At 42.0% G+C, this 25,074-nt stretch overlaps 1 protein-coding gene across 1 annotated transcript; it reads left to right on the top strand.

Annotated features, from left to right (window-relative positions):
- Window positions 1-758: 758 nt before the first annotated feature.
- GPR37 (G protein-coupled receptor 37) lies at window positions 759-20,635 on the top strand. The gene is made up of 3 exons (XM_073328240.1): window positions 759-1,517; window positions 1,742-2,983; window positions 19,368-20,635. Exons 2-3 carry the CDS (start codon window positions 1,862-1,864, stop codon window positions 20,184-20,186), a joined length of 1,941 nt encoding a protein of 646 aa, XP_073184341.1. The 5' UTR covers window positions 759-1,517; window positions 1,742-1,861; the 3' UTR covers window positions 20,187-20,635.
- Window positions 20,636-25,074: the final 4,439 nt, after the last annotated feature.

The following is a 25,074-nucleotide window of genomic DNA, read 5'->3' as shown; positions in this document are numbered from 1 at the left end:
CCATTAAGAGGCCCCGATATGACTACCAAGTAGCCAGAGGCTGCAACTGCAGGGAATAGTAACTCTTCATTTAAAGAGAAAAAAAATCAATGGTTCCTTCAGGAGGCCTTTCCCCCACCCAGCAGGTCACACTCTACTGTGCATGAAAACGCAAAGGGTTCAGCCCGACCACGGCCACCCATTCTCCTGCCGGGGATGGGATCCAGGCCTCAGCCTTCGGAGCAGGAGAGCCCGCGTTCTAGCCCCAGGGCCACCTGCAAGCGTCCCCGCCCATTGGCCAGGGTGCAGGAGCTGGCCGCGGGGAGGGAAGTGGGTCAGGATGGGACAGGAAGGCCCAGGAGTGCTGCAGGTGGGAGAAGGCAGCAGCAGCAAGAGTAGCTGGGACGGGGAGTGGAGGTGGCGGGAGGGTGTGACTGGAGAATTACAGGAGACCCGGAACACGGGGGGGGGGAGCGGGGCGTGGGGGGGGGGGGGCAGCCGCAAGGGAGTGAGCCCCGGGGTTGCTGCGCTTGCCATGTCCGGGCAGCTCCTTCCCGGATCTAACCTAGCAAGGCAGGTCTACCTAGGCTGGGTGGGAGCAGCGGCTTGCCCTGGGAAAGTGGGTCAGGCGCGGAAGCGAGCAGCTCAGCCGCCCCCCGGCTCCCGCCGCCGCTCGCTATCTGGGGCAGCAGGTCGCGCGCAGAGCCGCCGTGCCGGGCCCCTGGAGTGGCGCTTGCGCACTGCGGGCCCCCGGCCCTCCCCGCAAGGGGAAGCCGCTGCAAAGGGGCGCGCGGGCGGCAGGAGGGTTCCGTGGGGCGGGAGCCGCCAGGGGAGGCCGTCTCCGAACAGCTCCCCCCGGGGCGGGGGCGGGGAGCCGAGCCGAGCCGAGCCAAGCCACGCCACCCGGCTCCAGGCAGCAGTACTGAGCCACCGCGCGCAGGCAGCTCTCCTCCTCTTCCTCCCCCCTCTGGCCATGCAGCGCAGCGCTGGCTCGCTTCTTTCCACCGGCCCCGCGGCTCTCGCCGCCCCTTCTTCACGCCCGTCGCGCTGGCGAAGGAGAAGCAGCCGGTCAACACGTTACTAGCTGGGGGACTCCCGGGGCTGCTGCTGCTCCCCTCTGAACTTGCAACGGGCGGGAGGAGCCGCTTGGCCGCTGCTAATTTCATGATCTGATTTCACCTTGCGGTGTTACCCGCCGATCAGATGCGGTCGCTAATTCCAGCAAGAGTTTTGCAAAGCTCTTAAGCACCCTTGGGCTGGATGCAGCAACCTGTTTACTCCGAGGCGCTGGAGAAGAGGAAGGAGTGTTTGCAATGATCTGGCAGGGGGGAGGGAGCTTGTATGTTCGCAGAGACCTTTCCGTGCAGTAGAGGCAAACCGCCGGGATAAAGCCAACATCAAGAGGATGTGATTAGGCAGCTCAAGACCCGCTGCAAGTGTTACCCCAGAAAGGGCGGCGCGCTGGATGGGGGGCGGCGGGTTCCTCTAGCGTTTGCACTTGCTAAGATCATTCGGAGACGTTGATGCAACTTCTCAAGGTTTGTCCCGCCAGGCTGGGGCGGGGGGGGGGGGGGGGAGGGACAAGATCCCGCCTCGGCGTGCAGTTTATTTGCCCTTCGTTTGTTGTCTGATCTCTCTCTCTCTCCTTTCGGTACATTTTCTGCGGAAATGAATCGAACTTGAAACGTGCAAAGGCTCAGCAGTGTCCTTTATTAATACTCATCCTCCTTCCCCCCCCCGCCCCCCGCTTTCCCCCGTGCAGCTGGAGCCGGTGTGCGAGTGTTTGTCAGCAGCAGGGACATGGGTCTAACTCCTAACACCACCAGCGTGGGCAGCAGCTGCTTATAAAGGGGGAACCACCGAGTGCGACCACCTCACCGCCATGCAGCCCCACCGCGCACCCTTCGCATTCGCCTTGGTCCTGCAGCTGCTCGGAGCTTTGACCCCCTTCGCCCAAGTGGCCGGCCCCCGGGCGCCCTTGGCCCCAGCCGCTCTGGAGGGGAGAGCGGATCGCGAGAGAGAAGGTGCTCCGCATGCAACCCGGCGCCAGGCAGCCCCTGGGCTGCTCCAGCAAGTGCTGCCCTCACCCAAAGAGGAGAGCCGCCGGACCGTCCGCGGATTCAGTTTAGGAAACGGTGCCAGAGGGTCGTGGCAGAAAGCGCTTGCCAGCAGATCCAAAGCAACAGCACCACATGCAGCGGCGGAAGAGGCTGCACCGATGCACGGCGCTAGGGACTTTGCTGCTGACGCTGCCCTTCGCTTGGGCGTGAGGAACAGTAGCAGTAGATTTCCTGCCCTGGAGCCTAGGGGGCAGCCTGAGACCCCTGGGCAGGACCCTGGCGAGGGGAGGGTGACTACGGACCGATCGGTAGCTATGGGGATGGGAGGATACTCTACTCTCCAGTGGCTTGGCGTGCACGGGGAGGAAGGTAGCAGCCATGCTTCAAGCCACAGCCCCAAGAGGCTTGCCAGGAGCAGGAGAGGAGCCAGCGAGCTGCAGGGCAGGGGCAAGGGAGGAGGGGGAGGGAAACCCAGGAGCCTTAAGAATAGCAACCTGGCAAAGCCTTTCAACAGCTCCTTGGGCAGCCCGGCACCTCCAGCCAGGGGTGATGGAGAGGAGGAGGATGCCCCTCAGCCGCTGCCTTTGAATGGCTCCTCCCGCGGTGGGCTAGAGAGGGGCGCAGGAGCCCGCAGCAATGGGACAAGCCGCCGGGCCCGGCTGAAGAACCCTTTCTACCCGCTGACCGAGGAGTCGTACGGCGCCTATGCGGTCATGTGCCTGTCCGTGGTGATATTCGGCATCGGGATCATGGGCAACATGGCAGTGATGTGCATCGTGTGCCACAACTACTACATGAGGAGTATCTCCAACTCCCTGCTGGCCAACCTGGCCTTCTGGGACTTCCTCATCATCTTCTTCTGCCTGCCCCTGGTGATCTTTCAGGAGCTCACCAAAAAGTGGCTGCTGGCAGACTTCTCCTGCAAAATCGTTCCATACATCGAGGTAATTACAGTTGTTCATAATAATAATAGCTTACATTTATACAGTGCCTTTCCTCCCAAAGGATCTTACAAACTTACACTCTCTGGTAAACTTTAGACATAGGGATTCTTATCCCATCCACAGCAACCATGCCTGCAGAAAGAGGAGGCCTCTGGTAGCAAAGTGGGAAGAAATGTATAGTTTATGCGTCCATATTTTTTTCCATAACTAGGACTTGCTGTTTATTACTAAGAGAGTATGTTGACAGCTACTGAATAGAGTCATTGTCCACCGGGTGTGTAGAGGCAGTAAGCCCTGTTCGGAACAGTCAGATCACTTGATCTTCTGTATGTCACATCAAAAAGACGATTTTCTTTTCCAATCATTTTTTAAAAATTATATTAAATGTGGAGGTTGTGCACGTTGATTACAGCCAGAATCAGTTTATTTTACCACCAAAAGTGCTTGCAATGAAGACTTTCCTCCCATTCCCTAAACTTCTTTTAAAGAATGGAAAATTAATTTATCTACCCCACCCACAATTACACAAGAAACTGAGGAATATATTGGCAGATTTTCAGAGCTGCTAATACTCGGGTATTTCTCACATAGTCATACAATCTGATAAAAGATATTGCTCTCACTCAAGCTGATTCTGCTACACTTCTTTTGCCTCTTGTGACCCTGCAGGGGAAGTATCTTTAAAAACTGTCTAAGTCTTTCTTCTTGTTAAGCTGATCCTGCGGTGAGAGAGGTGCCTTTATAGTCAAAGAACTGTGAATGTGAGATGTGCACTAATAACTTATTCTTCTATTTCCAAATCCCACAATTATTTGGTTTTTCTTAAAAAATGACTCAGGTTCCATTTAATTCCTAACCTCTTGGCAACTGTTCAGACACTCTGCCAACCAAGCTTTCAGCCAGCTGGCTAGAATCCTGCTACTGTTCAGGTTCTCCACTTTATTTACTGGAAGCAGAAAACTGAAGCTTGTTGGTAGTGTGTAGCCCATAATTCTGGCTAGCTGTGCTATGTGCCTTTGACACTATTTGTATAACATTATTTCTTTACTGAAAGGTATGGGATAGTGAGCAAAAAACAACTGTTGATCAGCTAGTCCTTAAAAGGTTTATTAGGCACACAGGAAACTATTTTTTCATTCATAATTATAGTGTCAATTTCCACATCACATAGGTGAATTGAATAAAATATAAGTAAATGGTGATATATTTTAGGGATTAGAATCAGACATGTAGCCATTAAAATAGCTGTCATCACTTCTTTATATTAGGCACAGTGTGTTACTGGGTGGTGTGCTACAGTTCGATGCATCTAATTTAAGTCAGTGGAGTCCAGTGGTCAACAGTTTCCACGCTACATTAACTTAAAATAAAATATTAAAAAGCCTAATTTATGAAGTAGAAAAATCAAACACATTTGGTTATTAATAACCAAATTTATTTTGTTGAGAATGGATGGTTAGTAGTGAATATAATGATGGTCATAAAATTGAATTTTTTGATTTTAAAAGTCCCATTTGCCAGTAATTAATACACTAAATGCATAAGCAGCATCCGTTTCAATGAAATTAATATCTATTATATTTAAAATATCCCAAGACTTTCCTATAGTGTTATTTTGCACTTCCTTATTTTCCTGTGCTGCATTTTTATACAAAATAGGAAATATCTTTTGTTATCATTGTAATGCTGATTCCTGTTACATGTCAGTGATTTGAAGTGGCTTTTATGTCCTGTATTATCTGACAATTACACAGTATAGCCACATCATTCTTGAAAATGTAATTGCTAACGTTATCAAAAGTTTGGGCTTGCAAAAGATCTGAATACTTCATAAAGTAGAGAAAGATTACAAGAAACTGTCTGTTTTGATGTAGATGCTACTGATTTAAGAAGGTAAGAGATAAATATAATTTTCCAGAAATCCGTAATCATCAACTAGTTTTATACACATTTAAACAATTAACTATACAGCTTTTTAAGAGTGGCAGTTTTTGAAGTTAGCTTAGTTGTATAGATATAAGGTGTGATTTTTGAAAAGTGTCTCAGTGACTTAGGACAGTGGTTCTCAAATTTTTGTACTGGTGTCCCCTTTCACACAATAAGCTCTGAGTGTGACCCCCCCCCTCCATAAATTAAAAACACTTTTTATATATTTAACACCATTATAAATGCTGGAGGCAAAGCGCGGTTTGGGGTGGAGGCTGACAGCCCATGACCTCCATGTAATAACCTTGTGACCCCCTGGGGGGTCCCAACCCTCAGTTTGAGAACCCCTGACTTAGGATGTGTGGTCCTATGTCACATAGGTGCTTTTGTACCCACCTGTACTTTCAAAGGTGCATAGAACTAGTTGCTCAGTTGAGAATGTCTGATTATCCAGAGCAAGTTATGTAACTGTAAGGTGACTCAAGGTTGCTTTGTACTGTATTTAAAAGTCTTAACTAACGCAATGAACTATATATATGAATAGTCTTAGTTTAGCAATTTATGCCTAATTGCTATCTATTAGTGCTGCTTAATGGATGTTAATTGTGCGGAAAATTTTTAACAAGAAGATACAAGCAATTATAAAATTGTTTACACTTCTGTGAAAATTTTTTTTTAAAGATTTTTTTTTTCTGTCTGAGCTTCCAGCGTTATGTCTGAAAGATTGGACCTCTTAATAGCATCTAATTTAAAGTGCACTTTCCCCATTTAATAAAGATCTGTTGCAGCAAACCATAAGCATGCATTTCTGCACCATAAATCTGCCACATTTGGGTCATCTCTAGCTGTCTTTTCAACTACATAACTGAAAATAATGAAAAGAGTATTGAACACCTTGTGGAGAAATAAACTTAACTGATTAATAAAGGCTCCAATGCCCCTTACACATGTCTAATGAGAGGGGAGAGAGCCCCTGGGGATCGTAGCTTGGGAGGGTGCAGAAGCTAGGAGTGCCATCAACTCTGCCACTTTTTAACCCTGTGTTTGGCATCTCTGAAAATCTTGCCACTTTTTATTTACATTTCTAAGTATAGATTTAAGAGCCTAACTTTTGGCACCCAGGTTTGAAAATGTTGGCTTGAGTAATATACGTTGTTTTCCCATCCACTTTCCTTGATATTACTCTCTAAAAGGGGTTTTAGGAGCAGCACTCAGGTCAGAGCCAGGTGGTATGGGGGTTCAAGAAGCACTGTAAAATTGGCCTTGGCAGATCCTCCCCCTCTGGGCACTGAGACCCTCAGCCTCATCTGGTTTGGGTGAACTTCGCCTCTATAAGGGAAGAATTAGAAGAAAACTCAGGAATGCTAAAAGTTGGTGTATCCATTCCCCTTTGTGCAATGGAGCATCATTATGCACTCCATGGTTTGTTTTTTGATTTGATTTGTTTTTCATATCCTAGTTAGGCTTTAATAGAAGTATGGTAACCAGCAATATTAATGATACTAACAGTTTTCTTCTTCAAACATTAACAAACATTACTTAAATAGAACCCACAAGCCTGCTGTGAAGTGGGATTTTTATAGTTTGGAAATTGGAAGCAGACAAGTTAAGTAACTTTTGTAAGGTAACAGCAGGGTTGTGTCATCCATGATTAGAAAATGCCCCCAACTTCCAGACTTTAATTGGAATCTCCCTCTAGTTGTGTGTGTCTGTCGTGCTTTTAGAGGTTAGAATAGAAATATGGCTGGTTTGGTTAAAGTAGGTTGAAAACAGATATAACATGCTTTAGTATCAACTGAAAAAAGTTACCTATTGAGGGATTTAATTGCTCAGGGATTGGGAAAGGGGTGTAGAGCATATCACCCTTCAGGTGCTGATTTGAATCCAGCTCAGGTTGGTAGTGAATAAAAGTCAATGTCTTTTGATGCCTTGTTCATTGATCTGTATGCAATGTGTTAGTGGCATCAGTCCAGTTTCTGGTGGGCAACTTCCAACTCACTAACGCCACCACACAATTATCATTCTTAGTGGCAAGTGTAAGGATTGATTTGGCCTAGAAAACTGACTGCTCTCTCTCTACCCCAGAGTTGGTCCCTTCATGCAAATTTGAGGCACATTTATGGGAAAGTTGGCCATTCTGTGCCTGTTCCAAGACTGTTAATACAGCCTCGTTTGATACATTCAGCATTAATAAAACAAATACATTAAATATTTTGAGCTTTCCAAGGCAAGGACTTGTACAGGGTATAGCATCTTCTGAATTTAACAAATAATAATTTTAAAAGAAGTTTTTAATAAATTGCTACGCTTTTATTTTATAGCTGCATGATGACATCAGACACTCGCACTGCTGTATTTGGTGTTCTGTCAGTGTTTCTTTCCTCTACAAACCTCTGTCTTCAGCGGGTTTATAAATTGTCCATAAAAATTTGCTTTTTGCATTAACTTTGTATGCAGTATTTCAGCATAGAAATGAATTTGTGTCTGACTGGGTTCAAAATTGGATCAGCAATATTTGTCATACAACTGTGGAAAGAAAAAGACAGCTCTATCACAGGCACCACTGAATGTTGTCTTGGCATTGGGCTGTCCTCTCTCACAGTTACTGAGTGATTGTGTGACAGGGTGTTCCTGTTAAGTATGAAGGGGCAGGTTTAACAATAGTGTCATGGTGGTAGTGCTAAGAATCAGGACATGAACTCCTCATCCAGAATGGTGAAGAGTTTGAGCCTCACTTAAGAAAACTGCTGTTTCCTAAAAGTGTAAGTTTTGTTTACCTATGTTTATTGGTAGATTTCAAAGAAGAAAGGGAACTAAACATTGAATCTATTACAAATGAACAAAAATAATGATTGTTTGTTTATTTTAAAGAAACAACAATAAAAACCAGTTGATCTGAAAGAGCATCAAGTTCCTCACTGTTCTTGACAAAGCGTTGGTGCACTAATTAGGAGTCCCAGGGTCATGACATTAGGGTTAACTGCCCCTCCAGCAGAATTCAAGAACAGCCACCTGAAATAAGCACAGTATACTAGCAGCACCTGGACATATGAAAGGGTAGCAAATACAGAGCAGTGTGCCAAGCAGCATCTTGATAAATGCTCTGTGCTACTACCACAGAGAAGCAGCCACATTATAGACATTTGCGGAACGTGTCCATGATACCAACGTTCATGGTTACCACAGGGCTTTTCTGATCCTGAACTTGATACGCCTCTTCCTCCAACATACAAATGCTGATTACTAATAGCAGATGAGTATTGTGTTTCTAGTCCACTCTAGGCATGGGAATATTTCATTTTGGACCAGAGTAATGTGCTACATACAGTGATGCTACTTTGCCTATCTTAAAACATAGAACAGTGAGCAAGGTAAGTATCATTTTATCATAGGAAGAATAAGGATTTATATTTTACTTCTGTATTTTTGTTGTTTCATTGTAGCTGCTATAATTTTTTTCCCTTCATTCAACACAAACATTGACTAATAAAAAGATACTCTAAATACTGCAAAATATTAAGTTATAAGGAAGTACAAGAACATGCAGTATTGCAGATAATGAGCTGATTGTATTTATTTACTGTAGGCAAAAATGACAAGGATTTAGGAGCCACCACAGGATGTTGAATTAAAAATAAGAATGCAGAGTCGGTGTGCATATAGAGCTGTCAAAATAAGAGAATAGACTCTCAAGTCTCAGAAAAAAACATTTACAGTTTCTTTATGGATATAACAGGAGTGAGCAGGTAGGGACTAATGGGGTCTCATTCTGGGTTCAGAATCGGTGCATCCAGTGGCTCTCAATATTTTCTATAGAATGACCCCATGTTACAACAGAAAATGTTTCCAGATCCCTTTCCCATTTAGCCATAAATAGGGCCCTACCAAATTCATTGTGCATTTTGGGCAATTTCACAGTCATAGGATTTTAAAAATCATAAATTTCATGATTTCAGATATTTAAATCTGAAATTTCCGGGCCTTGTAACTGTAGGGGTCCTTACGCAAAATGGGGCAGTGGGGAGGGCACAAGATTATTGTATGGGGGTCGTGGTATTGCCACCATTACTTCTGTGCTGCTGCTGGCGGTGGCGCTGCCTTCAGAGCTGGGCGGCCAGAGAGCGGCAGTTGCTGGCTGGGAGCCTCCCTACAATAACCATGCAAACGCCGCCCCCCCAACCCTCTTTTGGGTTGGGACCCCCAGTTTGAGAAATGCTCGTTTCCCCTATGAAATCTGTATTGTGTAGGGTAAAAGTACACAACAGACAAGATTTCACGGTGGACACCAGATTTCACGGTCTGAGACACATTTTTCACGGCCAGGAATTTGGTGGAGTCCTAGCCATAAAGAAAGGTTATGCCCCCCCAGGTCGGGATGTCATGACCTAAGCTACATTTTTGTTTTGTTCAACAATTCTTCCTTAATCCTATCTCTGCCAGTCTTATTTCTGTTGCCTTTCCCCACTCATTTAATTTGTAAAAAGAAAAGGAGTACTTGTGGCACCTTAGAGACTAACCAATTTATTTGAGCATAAGCTTTCGTGAGCTACACTTGATGAAAGTGAGCTGTAGCTCACGAAAGCTTATGCTCAAATAAATTGGTTAGTCTCTAAGGTGCCACAAGTACTCCTTTTCTTTTTGCGAATACAGACTAACACGGCTGTTACTCTGAAACCTGTCATTTAATTTGTGTCTCTCCCTTGATCAGCTGGAGGATCCACATCTAAAGTTCTGGAGGTGAGGACTGAATGCTGTGGGAGAGTGGCCAGAATTAGAAGTAGGACCGACTGATGAAAGCTTTAGAACATTCAGTTAACTGCTGAAGTACATGAACAGGGACTGGTAAACTAGGACAATAGGGTAGGAGAAGAGAACTGATGCAATAAGATGGCTTACTCCTCCAGTGAATGTTTTCATGAATTTAGTGTCACTGTTTAATGACTCAAAGATTGACTGATGGCTAAGAAGTTAATGATCCAAAGGCTATGCCAACTCTGAAGGACTGCCCTGGTGCCCAATAAAATCCTGTTTTAATGTACATCTTAAGTGTGTGTGCAATATCTTGTAAATATTTTTAAAGGAACAACATGAAAATTTTTCAATGAGATATTTTTAATGGCAAAGTATTTTCTGGGCATGTTTTTGTTGGTGAGAAGGAGGGGAAATCTTTCATTTTCTCCTCTTCTGTAATTAAGGTTTTACTGAACAAGACAGTTGGGGGAGTTTATTTTCCTCTTAGCAGATCAGATTTGTTTTCATGTAATTGGAAATGTGGAATTTTCAGTTCTGATCTAATAAGAGAAACATGACCCTCGTCTGCTGGTGTCTTCATGAACATGTAAGAATTGAAGGAAAAGTTCTGCGATGTAAGAGACCCACATGGAGCTAAATCAGAAAATTAAGTGAGGAAAGTTTGGCTAACTTAAAAGTGTAAGTTAATCATATAAAATCAAAGGCATAGTGGGCCTGATTCACCACTGTGGTGCTCAAGTTTTAAACTTCTATAACTCAGTGGAATCAGATTTTTAGAGTAAAGATTGAAATACTGGGCCAGATTCTCAGCTGAAGTAAATCACTGTAGCTCCATCAAAGCCAATGGAGCAACACAGATTTACACCATTTGAGGATCTGGCCCTCTGACCATACCCACCGTGTTGTACTTCTTGATTGGAGATCTGTTTACAGTGAGTTATTGGAGTTCTGCAGTTATCTAGGCATAATGCCATGGGTTAAAGATAGAGCAAGGTGGATTTGATTTAAATCAAATTGATTTAAATCACAAGTCAGGAAAACTCTATTTAATCATGGATTTCTACATAAAAGTGCATTCTTGTTGGTTGTTATAACCTTAATACATCTTCTTCACAACTCAGAGATAGATGTAGGTTTCTTTTTTAGAAGGTACACACTATACATTTTTAAACAGTGATTTATTTTGAAAACTTTTCAGATTAGTTTTACAGCTGTATCAGAAAATGAATGATTGTTTGGTTATTTCATTTACCAAAGGTAATTGAAGCAGATATTTATGAGGTCATTGGGAGGTGAACTATCTCCAGTTCAACATGTTAATCATTTATATTTGGAGGATTTTCTTGTTATGCTGTATTAGGAGGAGAAAATCACCAGACAGACATTTTAAATTGTTTTATTTAACTAAAACAACAACATTATGTATTCTGGATTTTTTTTCTTCAACAGCAAATATATAATACTTTAACAAAAACAAGCATATGAATTTTTGAATTTAGTTAAACATTCACGTTTTTTAAAATCAGGTTTGTTTTTGTTAAAATTGTTTTTCACTAAAGTAGTTAAATGAAATATTTTCCAAAAAAACCCCAACAAAAATTAAATCAACAATGTCAGCCAGGCAACATGAGACACTTAAAATATTGGCTTCTGCAGCTAACTCAGTCGTCTTCACCTCCATTGTCCTGTTTGTTCATAATCTCGAAAAGAAAAACAAGCTTTCCTGTTTTTTCAGGTCCCAAACAATTTCTCTATTTGGAATGAATTAGTCCAAATGAAGAAAATATTCTTTCTACAGCGGTAGAAGAAGCTACTGTTAAAAGTGAGATTATCACTTCAACAGTCTCTGAATCCAAGTGCTTAGTGTGACTTTTTTTAAAACATCATCAGCAAACATATACTTGAATGGTTCACTCTTAGCTCTGAAGTTCATTATAGGTGGAATTATGGAGGGATGATTGCTGGATGTCCATGTCCTAGCCAACTCGTCTTCTTCAGCAGTTAAGGTTTGACCCTGGTACCAAGTATTAAGAATATTTGCAAGAAAATTAGCTGGAGATAGTGTTTGTCCCATTCATTTTTTTAATGCTTGTAATTTAACTCTGTCATTGCATATTTCTCTTTTTAAGATCTCACTCAATTCCTTCCACATTTCAACAGCGTCAGCAATAAAACAGCTATTTCCCTTTATTTTCTTCAAAGCTACAGAAATAGGCTTCAGGGTACTCAGCATGTGTTCAACATTTCTTCTAAGCCCAATGTTGAGAACTTTGGCTGTGACTGTGCCATTTATTTTTGCACGATTTTATTCACAAACTGTCATCAGATTAGGCCAGTTCTTGATATAGTGCTCAAAACAGTCCACTACTGAGTTCCACTGCACGTCTTGTGGGAGAGTTAGCTTGGTTCCGCCCACTTTTTTCAGAGCAGCTGTTGCAAAGTGGTTGTTACGGAAGTATTTCGCAATGTCAACAACATTAGCCTTTATTTCTGGAATACTGAAGTCTTTGGCTAGGAGGTGCATCAAATGAGCTCTGCAACCATTTGTTATTAGCTTGGGCCTCTCTTAACTCTCTTCTAAATTTCTTCTCATCTTGGACACATTTGCAGCATTGTCTGTGACCAAGCTGCATACTAGATATTTGAATTTTTTTTTTCAGTTTGTTACAGCTTTTTCTGCTACTTCTTGTAAGTATTCTGGTGTGTGTGCATTTCCTGATGTATCAGTTGTTTCTATAAGGAGGACATTCCCTTCTTCTGTTGTCACACAAGCACATACAACAGGATCATTGTGGACATTGCTCCACCCATCAAGACTCAGGTTAACAATTTTAGCCTCTAGACCTTTTGCATACTGCTCAATTTCTCTTTCATACACTTTATCCAGCAATTTGCCTGCAACATCTGCTCTGTTGGGTGGACTGTACCCTGGTCTTAATGACTGAACCATGTTAATGAAGTGTGGGTTCTCAATCATATGGAAAGGAGAGTTTGTTGCATAAACAAACCAGGCAATTTTTTCATCAATTACCTCTTTTGGTTCTTATCACAAATGTATCTATGGTTGTTTCTGGATGATGGATATTTTTTTCTTTTTGCTACAGGTGATATACTGTGGCTATGTGACATACATGATGTGACTGAAACACTATAATTGGCAGATAACTCTGAAACTATAGAAAATGATGGTGATCTTGAAGGTGGATAGTCTTCAGAATCCTGTATGTTGAGGATGGATTCTCCTAAACAAAATAAGTCCATGCAGTTATTTAATTATTATTACCATACTGCTCATTTAGTATTACACATTGCATTCACTGACACTCAGTACTACTTTAAAGGTGAAATTGTAAACGGAAGATCTGCCTATTTCAACTATTTATTTTTTATCACGGCTGCATCTAAAATGGTAGTACTATAGAGTAACAACTATATTTTTTTTTGCTCAAACATGAGAATTCAAGACTAGTCCAGAAGGAAGATAGGCAGTCCTTAAGTAAGAAGTATGAAATAAAAAAGTTTACCAACTTGAAGGTCCTGCATGTGTAGACATGTTCTTTTCATCATCTTCAACACAGCTTCCTCCTGAGAATGAACACTTCTCATGAGGTTATTTCATTCAGGCAACCAGGCCTTGTATTTCTTTGTTGCACTGTTTGCATTTTGCACGTATTCCTGTCTTACCCACAGCTAGAAGAATGTCATTAAAATATTCCCAAACTGGATCTCTTTTTAAGGCCTGCTGCCATTATAGGTTTTCCCTTCTAGTGAGAGAATGGTATGGTAGATCTCAAATTAATGAAGGATACACTCAGAAAGACCTCAATACTTCTGGAATATGCTGCTCAAACAGTTTTAGTTCTGTTTCTAGTGCCTGTCCCTCCCTTCTCACATTTATCTCCAGGCTTCTTCTCCTTGTCCAGATCTATTCTGACCCCAACAATCTTCTGTTCATTGAACTTTTTGAAACTTTGCACTTTCAGAGAGAGGTAAGGGATTGACTCTGTGTACACAAATTTAGAGAGGGACAATAGGGTTGAGGTCTGTTCTCAGCGCTATATATTATTTATTTATTTAAAAACATTTTTGCTGTTAACAAGCATGTTATCTCTGGAGACACAAATCCACAGTTTGAGAACTGCAAAACTAAGCATCTTTGATGGTATCTTCTAGACTGAGCACTGAGTCCCATTGGGTAGATAAAAAGATTAACCTAAATAATCTATACAGAAGCCCCTGGAACCCCATAAGATTGGGTCCCTAATCCATGAACTATTGGAACGCATGTACAAATCTTTTCTTAAACATTATATGAATATAAGCAAAAAGAACGAGGAGTATTTGTGGCACCTTAAAAACTAACAAATTTATTTGGACATAAGCTTTTGTGGGCTAAAGCCCACTTCATCAGATGCATGCAGTGGAAAATACAGTAGGAAGATATATACAGAGAACATGAAAAATTGGGGTTGCCATACCAACTCTAACGAGACTAATCAATTAAGGTGGGCTATTATCAGCAGGAAAAAAAAACTTTTGTAGTGATAATCAGGATGGCCTATTTCCAACAGTTGACAAGAAGGTGTGAGTAACAGCAGGGGAAAAATTAGCATGGGGAGATAGTTTTTACTTTGTGTAATGACCCATCCACTCCCAGTCTTTATTCAAGCCTAATTTAATGGTGTCCAGTTTGCAAATTAATTCCAGTTCTGCAGTTTCTCGTTGGAGTCTGTTTTTGAGGTTTCTTTGTTGGAGTATTGCGACTTTTAGGTCTGTAACTGAGTGACCAGGGAGGTTGAAGTGTTCTCTGACTGGTTTTTGAATGTTATAATTCCTGACGTCTGATTTGTGTCCATTTATTCTTTTGCGTAGAGCCTATTGTCTCATACTATAGAATTAGAATTTATAATCCCTATTCCATGATGAGATATCTTTGAGCTATAATGTATCTTAATTAAAACTATCTTTAGATAGGTTATTTTCCTGAAAAATCCGATTTAAATAAAAATCCATTTTTAATTTTTTTTTTTAAAAATCACTGATTTTTATCTACCCTGAGAGAGAACTTCGCTCATAGCAGTGTTTCTCAGCCCGTGGGCCACTTGTGGCCCAATCAGCACACAGCTGCAGCCCATGTGACATCCTCAGGGCCATACAGGTAGTATATATATTGTGTGGATGTGGCCCTCAATGCTGCCCTCAATGGTAAATAGGTTGAGAGCCACTGGCTTGTAGCTCATAGCTATCCATGTCCTTGCTTTTGTCAGTTTAACTCATTCGTAGCACTACTGTAACATATTTTTGAAGATTAACATGCAGTTTGTTAATATGGAGGCACACACTAAAGTAGATTGAATGCCCTGGGGACAAATCTCCCTTCCCCCCATCACACAGGCTGTGGTCAACACCCATTGATCTCAGTGGGTATTACTCATATCCTGCAGGGGAGACAATCAGACCCCAGAATTGTGACAGTGCCTTGAAGCAAGGCAGTTACAGTGAATCCCTATTCATATCTATTCTGGAGGAGCTGAAAAGGATTTAGATTAGAGTATTCCACTGTATAATGCTTTTTTACCATTTTTTCCATGCAATCATTAAACTCATTAATGTGTGCAAGATAGGAAACCACTGCATGAACCAGACACATGCTAGCATTATTTATCCTGTTTCATCAGTAAACTAACAGTTGCATTTTGAAAGATGACTTCTCCTGTTCCTAGTTGTTTCCTCTTGCCCTGTTTCACTGTCTTAAACCTCTTAAGTCGTCAATCAGTTAATATGACAGGAACCCCGTAGGTTATGTTTGTTCATGGTAGACATGCCTTCTTTCATTAGTCCAGTTCTAACTGCAGCATCTAACGGTTCAGCCATGGCAAAACATTATATGATATAGTGGGACTCTGAACCACTAAAAGGAGGTGCTTCTGTTACTCAATTAGAATAGACATTAAAAGAGAGGAAAAAAGTTTACTTAAAAAAGGGCAGCGTCTCTTTTCCTGTACTGATTTTTGCAGTTCCCTCACCATTTTAAGACTCAGGAGCATTCCCTTCTCTGCATACGGAGAGACTCTTGGCAAGAGGCTAAGAGCTGTATGTTGATCCATTTGGTATTCATGTTGGAAGAGAAGATGGTTAAAGATGTTGATGTCAAGAATACACAAGACATTTAAATGTTTCAGAGACACAAATCAGAAATTGTAAATTTGCCACTGTGACATCTCAGCCCTGATGTATGAAAATTCTTTTTATTAGCTCATTTAATCATTGCTACTTTTTAATGCTTATTAAAGATTTTCCTGTAACTCTAATTTCCCTTTAGTTATTTTTGTTTTTTTGCCAGTATTACCAAGCTTTTCTTTGAGCCTTATCAGACAGTTTAATTCTCAAAATTAATAGCTTCACCAATTAAAAATGTTTACAGTTCTGCTTTGTCGTCATTAATTATTCCTCCCAGTGCAGGTTAATTAATAAGAGATTGAATCTTACTCATTCCCTCTCTCAGGAAGCTGCCCAACTAAGCCAGTGCTAACAGGTTTAATCCCAAGGGTCTCATATTTTGCAGTGATATTGAATTTTAGCAATCAGATATGGCCATTAAATGGTCAAGCCCAACATGAATGATACATTATATAATTGTGTATAATTGCACTATCTATCTTTGCAGAACTTTTTATGGGATGTATATAAACAAGTATATTTCAAAATTATGATGGAAATCAGAATGCATTTTGAAATGCACCCTTATAGAATCTTAAGTACCTCACTGCACATTGAACTTCGGTAAGCAAAAATTACAGTCAGCTGCCCAATAGCTCCATAAATTTTACCAGTTAGTAACAGACATGGCTAATCTATTATCACAAGTAAGCATTCTTCTAAATGAACAGGAGAATCAGTTAACAATTCCTCTTAACATACCTTCACTGCTCTTTTGCACCAGCACATTTTGGGCACAGCAACAATCTATAAAACTAGGAGAGTCAGAGTTGCATCCGATGAAGTGAGCTGTAGCTCACGAAAGCTCATGCTCAAATAAATTGGTTAGTCTCTAAGGTGCCACAAGTCCTCCTTTTCTTTTTAGGAGAGTCAATGAGTTAGAGTGCACCACAACAAAATTGAAGGATGTAATCTTTCTCCGATTGAAGTAAACAGGAGTTTTGCTTTTGAATTTGAATTGAAGTTGAATTTATTGGAAGCAGGATTGGGCTAAAAATGTGTGTGATCTTCTCACAAATTTGTCTTTAGCAACTGAAATATAAACAATATAAAATGATAGGGAGTTAGCTTCTGAGACAGTACAAGATCACTACTTACACATGGAATGACAGATAGTGGAGCTAGACATGATGTGATGGGGCATCCTGTCCATTGCTCTGATAATTTAACATTTTTCCTTACAGTGTATTATTGAAAGCTTCTTCTAGTCCAGTTTTAAATTGCTTGAACAATGGGGCATCAACCACTCCTCTTGGCCTGTATCCTAGCATGCAATAGCCCCTGCTACTAGGACATGATATTCAGCCTAAATTTTCCTGTGAGCTAATTGTAGTATTCAAGATAAAAGGGTGAGATCCTGGCTCCACTTAAATCAATGAGAATTTTGCCATTGATTTCAGCAGGGTCAGGATTTAATTCTAAATCTCTTTGGGCCAGTTTTTCAAAGTTATTTACATACCAAAATATGTGGCTAAACATCTGTGGGGGGGAGGTTCTCAGGGGGGGGATTTAGACTGAGTGTTGAAGTGCCTAAATTTTATGTGCCCTGCTTCATAGGCACTGGCTCCAGGGCTGGAGCACCCACGGGAAAAAAATAGTGTGTGCTCAGCACCCACTGGCAGCCCAACTGATCAGCTCCTCCCCTTCCCTCCCAGTGCCTCCCACCTGCTGCGATCAGCAGAGGTGGGGCCTTTGGAGAAGGGGTGGAATGGGAGCAGGGCCTGGGCTGGAGCAGGGATTGAGCACCCCCAGGGAAAGTGGAAAGTCAGCGCCTCTGCCCTGCCACCAAGTGGAATTTACAACCCCAAGTTAGGCACCCAGGCTCCCCGTAAAGTGCATTGGGCATTTATAAAAGGGATTAATAGAAGCCAGCATGCTGAGGGGGGAGCTGCGTAAACTCTCCAGCAGGAAAGACTGAGAAGAAGGGTGTGTCCTAAGCTCCACCTCTCATAGAGAAAAAACAATGAGGAGGCTTTATGGCACCTTAGAGACTAACAAATTTATTTGGGCATAAGCTTTCATGGGCTAAAACCCACTTCATCAGATGCATAAACCTTTCATAGAGAGTTAGGTGCCTACATCTGGGGTTCAGGGAGGTGCCGCCACCTGCTGGAGAGTCACAGCCATGAACTTTCTCATAGGTACTTAAACCAGGTCAGTTATTTGTCAAGAAAACCGGAGGAGGAGATGGTGCCACTAGTACTCCCCTGCTCTTATCTCTAATAGCCCAGTGGTTAGAGCCTTCACCCAGGATGTGAGCAACCAAGGTTCCAGTCCCATCTCTGCCTGTTTTAACAAAGTACATGCTGCCCGTTCAAATAATTCAGTAGTCGTTGGAGCAGGGACATAGGTCTCCCACATCCCAGAGGGGCACCCTAATTACTAGGCCTGAGAGCCATTCTCCCTTTTTTTTCTTCTGGCCCAATGAATATTTAATTATTTATACAAAGTGGAATGGCTTCATCAGGAGAGACTGAGACACCCCCCGCTGTCCCCGACCTAAATATTCCATGGTTCAGTGAGTAGGGCAGCCTCCTGAGAGATCTGAGATGTGGATTCAGATCCCTGCTCTACCTCAGGCAGAGAGGGGAAGTGAACTGGAGTCTCCTGCGTGAGTGCCCGAATCACTGAGCTAAAGGTTGCGGAAAGGGGCACTGCAGCCTTCTTCTCTGGCAGTGGTGTTTGGTATGGGATCCAATCTGTCAGGTGGCCTGAGAAAGCTTTCCAGACAGAGCTCCACAGGCAGCACAAAGCCTATGCACCTGCAACAATTGGTGGTAGCTGCATGGACAGGTTGAGGATCCAAATTTTAGAATTAGGCGCCTAAAATGGCAGATAGGTGCCTGAATCCCTTTGTGGATCTGGCCCCTACGGACTTCAGGTGCCTACAATTTTAGATGGCAGCTGAGCCAGGGTTTTGTGAATGCTAGTGGCACCCAAAAGGGCAGTTGGGCACCTAAGTCAGCCATGTGAATCCCACCCCCATCAAGATTTGTCAGATGCGCCAAAGCAGATTAGGTGCCTAAATCGCATTGATTTCAAAGGAGTTAGGCCCCTCCCCTGCTTTTGAAAATCCCACTAGACATCTAGCTGCGTCTTTGGGCACCTAAATACCATTGAAAATCTGGCCCTTTTATTACGGCACTGTAAATACACGACAGAATGTCTTTAAAGGTAAACATAGGATAGTAAATTATATTATGGCTTTTGCATTTTAGTAGTCCAGGTATTTTTAAACAGTCATTTTATATGACTTGGAATGATGTGAATTGAAACCAACTCCACCTGATATATGAGGAAGGAGGATTTATAAATGGAAAATATGCAAATAGACATTTTACTAGTGAATTTTATTGTGACGGTGCTGTATACAAGCTGTATACAATGTTAACAGCTTGGGATCTAGCCTGTAGTCATTTCCTATATTTTAAAAATATATTTCAGACAGTGTCCGTATTAAAAATGTGTTCACTTTTCTCCCATACAGGTAGCTTCTCTTGGAGTCACTACGTTCACACTATGTGCCCTCTGTATAGACCGATTTCGTGCTGCCACTAATGTACAGATGTATTATGAGATGATTGAAAACTGTACTTCAACAACTGCCAAACTGGCCGTTATATGGGTTGGTGCTCTGTTGTTGGCACTTCCAGAGGTTGTTTTACGCCAGTTGACAAAGGAAGACTCTCCATTTAGTGGCAGCCCACCAGGGGAACGGTGCGTGGTAAAGATCTCTACTGAATTACCTGATACCATTTATGTATTAGCTCTCACATATGATGGTGCAAGACTCTGGTGGTATTTTGGCTGCTACTTTTGTTTGCCTACTCTTTTCACTATTACCTGTTCTCTGGTAACAGCAAGGAAAATCAGACGAGCAGAGAAGGCTTGCACACGAGGGAACAAGCGACAAATTCAGCTGGAAAGTCAGATGAACTGCACAGTGGTGGCTTTGACCATTTTGTATGGGTTTTGCATCATTCCCGAAAACATTTGCAACATTGTGACTGCATACATGTCCACAGGAGTCTCTCGGCAGACTATGGATCTCCTCCATCTCATTAGCCAGTTTCTTTTGTTCTTTAAGTCCTGTGTGACCCCAGTCCTCCTTTTCTGTCTTTGCAAACCGTTCAGTCGGGCCTTTATGGAATGTTGTTGTTGTTGCTGTGATGAATGCATACAGAAGTCTTCAACGGTAACAAGTGATGACAATGACAATGAGTACACCACAGAGCTTGAACTCTCCCCTTTCAGTACCATCCGTCGTGAAATGTCCACCTTTGCTTCGGTTGGGACTCACTGCTAATCGACTCTGTGGCTTTATTTGCAGTACCCCTGTTGTTTTTTTTAAACGTCATATTTTTCTTGTTGGAACAAAATGCAAGGAAAAAATGTTGCTTCTAAGAACTACCCTGTAAACCGATTTGCATATTAACACTTGTGCTTTGGAAAATAATTTCTGTTGAGTTATTAAAATGAGAGAGCCAACATGGAGTTTTAAATCATTGTATTTGGGATGGTGCTCGTATTCTATTGTTTGAGGTAGCGGGGCAACCATGTCGACCTACTTTATTTAATTCCTTGCTAATTTTTTTATAATCACTGTAAATTGATTACATAAACGTGATTTTTTGAAAGATGTTTAATGTAAAAGATGTGGTGGAAAGTATTTGAAGCTAGTTTTAATCCAATTTACTGTACAATATTGTGAGAATATTTGGAGTCTGGGAAATTTACAAGGTAGTATAATAATAAATGAGATTTTATTCTTTAATCTCATTGTCAATCTGTATTTTACCATTTAAATATTATTAATTTGCCTTAATAAGGATAAAAATCTTTGCTTTACCCAGAATAATTTAAGTTGACCATATTTAATTTACCATTCACGTACTTACCCTTGGAGGTAGTAGTTACCATGTTTAAAGAAGATGCTTACAATGGAATTAGCTTTACATGAGTGGTTTTTAAATGTGCATTATGAAGGTTCAATGTGCTACATTTAAGATTTCCTTTTAAAACTTGTAGTTATACAGTGCCTAAGTTACTTTGGTCTATTTGAGAAGTAAGATTTGCTTTCACCTTGATTTGTATTATGTGTGGCTTCATTTGCTGAGTTTCTTTTCACTTTTTTCTACACTAAGGACATGCCCTCAATCTGCAAGTGTAACTCCTAGTGGCATCCATGAGAGTCCCACCACAGAGCCAGGGTATTATTTTGCCATAGGGTTGGTGACAATAAACATGAGGGACTGGAAGATGTGGAGAGTGAATTCCTTTTTTTAAAACACAAATGCATTTTCAGACACACAGGGCCTGATCCAAAGCCCATTGAAGTCAATGGAAATATTCCTGTTGATTTCAGTGGGTGTCTGATCAGGCCCACATTCCCTAAGTATTCTGGGATATGCAGCATGAATGTTAGAAGTGGATACGCTGTAAACAAATCATGAGTATTAATTATGTATTTTTCACGGAGGCCACAATCCTCTACAGGCTCGCACTTCACAACCTGTTTTTTAAGAACCATGTTGTGTTTGTCTGATTGTTTCTTTCTGTCTACAGACCTGTTAAACTAGGAAATTGAATTTATTATTTAAACCATTGTTTTCTCAAGTGACAAAATGAGCATATTTTTGTCCTCTGAAATAAAGTGTGGGTATACCTAATATAGTCCACCTTCTACAGACTCTTTAAATGTCTTGGCAAAATTGATGTGACTTCTGAAAAGAAAAAGAGATTTTCCTTTATGTGGAGTATGCTAGATTTTATACCTTTACTTTGTATATTGGTGTGGGAAAAAATAATTCCTCATTACTTTCACTTAAACATACACCAAATTCAGCAGAAAAGGTACTTATTCTGTGTATGTGTCCACTCTGTTCCTTGTATCTGTTAAAATTGGACAACCATTATTGCATTAGGCCCTGATTAATCAAGCTATTTTAAGCATGTGAATAATCCCATTGACTATAGATAGGCACATGCTTAAATACTTGCTGAATCAGGACCCAAGTTCTCCCGCTGTTTTGTAGTGTGGTCAATCACATCTGTAGACAAGAGATCCTTTTGTAGACATTTCCTTTCCCAATTCCCTTTCTATACACTATATGGAAGCTAAAAGAAAAGGAGTACTTGTGGCACCTTAGAGACTAACCAATTTATTAGAGCATAAGCTTTCGTGAGCTACAGCATGCTCTAATAAATTGGTTAGTCGCTAAGGTGCCACAAGTACTCCTTTTCTTTTTGCGAATACAGACTAACACGGCTGTTACTCTGAAACCTGTCTATATGGAAGCTAGAGTGCTTGATTACATGAAATAAATTATGGACAGTATTAAGCAAACAAGATGAAAATAAATTTATTTAATGTGATGGTGGCAGCTGCTTGGTTACATGTCCCCATTCCCACATTTTGTTTGTGCTGTTTATTTCTCCTCTTGTGCTTCAAGAGTCAACATTTACACTGTACATTTGTTCTAAACTATCACTTTGCAGTCTGAATTTGTTTCTGTTTGCAACCCCTCTCCCATTTTGGTGAAGACTGTGGTTAAATGTACCCCTAAGAGGTATCTGAAAAAAGAGACTGGGAACAAGCGCACAGGATGCAGAGAGATGCTATGTATTTAAAGTTTAGTTGTTCAAAAAATCACTTGGAAACTTTTATCATTATATTTATATAATTTTGGGTGCAATACTGTGCAGTACAGCACAGAGCTGCAATTCCGCAGGAAGAGATGAGGGCACATTATGCCTCCATTTCTCCTCTAGCTTTACAGCCTACATTGGGAGTGTATAAACTGCACCGGGAAATACCATTTTCCCCCTAGATGTTCAAAGCTATATATCCCATATAGCCAATCCACTGAGCTATCCTTCCCCACTGACACATTTCCATACTATACATTAATTCTTCCAGAAATATTGTAAAATAAAAAAACATCAAAATACTGACAAGAGAAGACACATGAATGGGTAGTATTTGAAAATCAGTAGCAATTGCATGGCTAACATCCCACTTACCACTTTGAAAATGCACAGTGATACCTCTGGCTTCAGACAGAGGTGGGGAGGGATAGCTCAGTGGTTTGAGCATTGGCTTGCTAAACCCAGGGTTGGGAGTTCAATCCTTGAGGGGGCCATTTGGGATCTAGGGCAAAGATTGGGGATTGGTCCTGCTTTGAGCAGGGGTTTGGACTAGATGACTTTCTGAGGTCTCTCCCAACTGTGAGATTCTATGATTCATTGTGTAAGGTTTAATCTTTCTTTTTGTGCTGCTGAAAAGAACATTGTTTAAGCTTGTTTCCAGCTACTGTCTTGGTCCAAAATAGTTGTTGGACACTGGTGTGGCCCTTTTATTCTCATTTGCATTCTAAATTGATTAAACTTGTTCCACGTTAACAGGTTTTCATTGTTCAAGAGGCATAATATAGTGATTGTGACAGAAGTGTGGCTTGTTAGTGCATGTAGGTGTAAAATGGTAAATGAGTTCTTTGTTTGCTGAAAAGAATAGGTACTGTATTTTTTCCTATCCTAATGCCAGGATTGCCCTTCAGAAATAGCTTTCATTTTCTTAGGGTATTTTTTTCTTCGTCACTTTTTTTCACTCACCAATATTTCCTTGACTTTTTATCCTAAGAATTTCTAGAAGTATCCACGCCTGCATATTTTACATGTTAATTGAGCAAAAGAATGAGATAACTCGCAGGATTGCTCTGGGGACACAGAAACTTTCACATCATGGTCTTTATTCTCCATTCCACTAAACTGCCTTTACATCCCTATAACTCCATTGAAAACACAAAAAGCAATAGTACCTGCATGCCTGCTGAGGGGAGGAGGCACAATTTAAAGGTTCACCTTCCTCCCAACAGCTTGAGTCATGCCCTCCCTCTTACTCTCTGGCCCCACCCTGCAGCTCCCAGGTGCTAGCTCTCCATGGAGAGGCAGGGACAAACAGCTGGGAATGGCAGGGAGGGGCTGCTGCTTTAGCTCCCTGGGGAAAGGCAGCAGCAAAAGCAGCAGCTCTCCCTGAAGCTCCCAGCTGTTTGCTGCTGCCTCTCTCCACAGCCACAGCTCCCAGCTCCAGCGGGAGGGGGTCCAGTAGCACCATGTGACCGAGCAGGGCCTGTGTGTTGTCTCTGACTTCTGCCCAGTGGGGAGAGGCCTCCGCAGGGCCAAAGCCCGGAGACCCAGCAGGCACGCCCTGGCTCTTGAACTTCTGAAGATTGTCATATGCGGCTCAGAGGGTTAGTCAGTTTGGACACCCCTGTGATCGAGGTCTATAAAACCATGACTGGGTGTGGAGAAAGTGAGTAAAGAAGTGTTATTTATCCCTTTACATAACATACATTTCATAGGGGGTCACCCAATGAAATGAATAGTCAGCAGGTTTAAAACAAACAAAAGGAAGTGTTTCTTCACACAATGCAGTCAACACATAGAACTCCTTGCACGGGCACATTGTGAAGGCCAAACCTATAACTGGGGTAAAAAAAGAACCAGATAAGTTCATGGAGGAGAGGTCCTTCAATGGCTATTAGCCAAGATGGTCAGGGAGGCAATCCTATGCTCTGGGTGGGATCACTCGATAATTGCCATGTTAATTCCCTCAGAAGCACCTGGCATTGGCCTTTGTTGGAAGACAGGATATTGGGTTAGATGGACCATTGATTGGACCTAGTATGGACATTCGTATGTTCTTATCAGCCCATAGCCTAAATAAACAAGGTAGACAAATGATGTCTGCATCCCCTGTTTAGAGAAGGAGAACTGAGAAGCTAGGGCCCAGATCCACAAAGGTACTGAGGTGTTGCAATACTTAACCCGTAGGCTTCCTGATGCCTAGTGGAATTTTCTGCCCTGAGTTAAATGCTTAAACTCTCCATACAGTGCTCTGCTCAGAAGCCAACCAGCTGGGAGGCACCTAGTCAGGGGTGAAATGTTGAGGAAAGGCATGGATGGGGCTTAGGCCCAGATCCTCAAAGATATTTAGGCTCCTCCCATTAATCTCAGAGGATTGTTGCTGTGGGGCCAGAGATTAGCAACTTCTTCCCATTTGGACCCTCAGCCAGGAACCCTCTCTTGGGGTTAGGCACTGAAGCTAGGTCAGACTTTTCTCATGAAAAAACAAGAGAGAAAGAAAGAGACCATCTCTCCCCAGTACAAGTTGCTTGGTGCTCAGGCCAGTCACC

The sequence above is a fragment of the Lepidochelys kempii genome, chromosome 1 (assembly GCF_965140265.1).
Source record: "Lepidochelys kempii isolate rLepKem1 chromosome 1, rLepKem1.hap2, whole genome shotgun sequence".
Classification (NCBI taxonomy): domain Eukaryota; kingdom Metazoa; phylum Chordata; order Testudines; family Cheloniidae; genus Lepidochelys; species Lepidochelys kempii.
The sequence above is the reverse complement of the archived record's forward strand: the minus strand, read 5'-3'. Positions and strand labels throughout refer to the sequence as shown.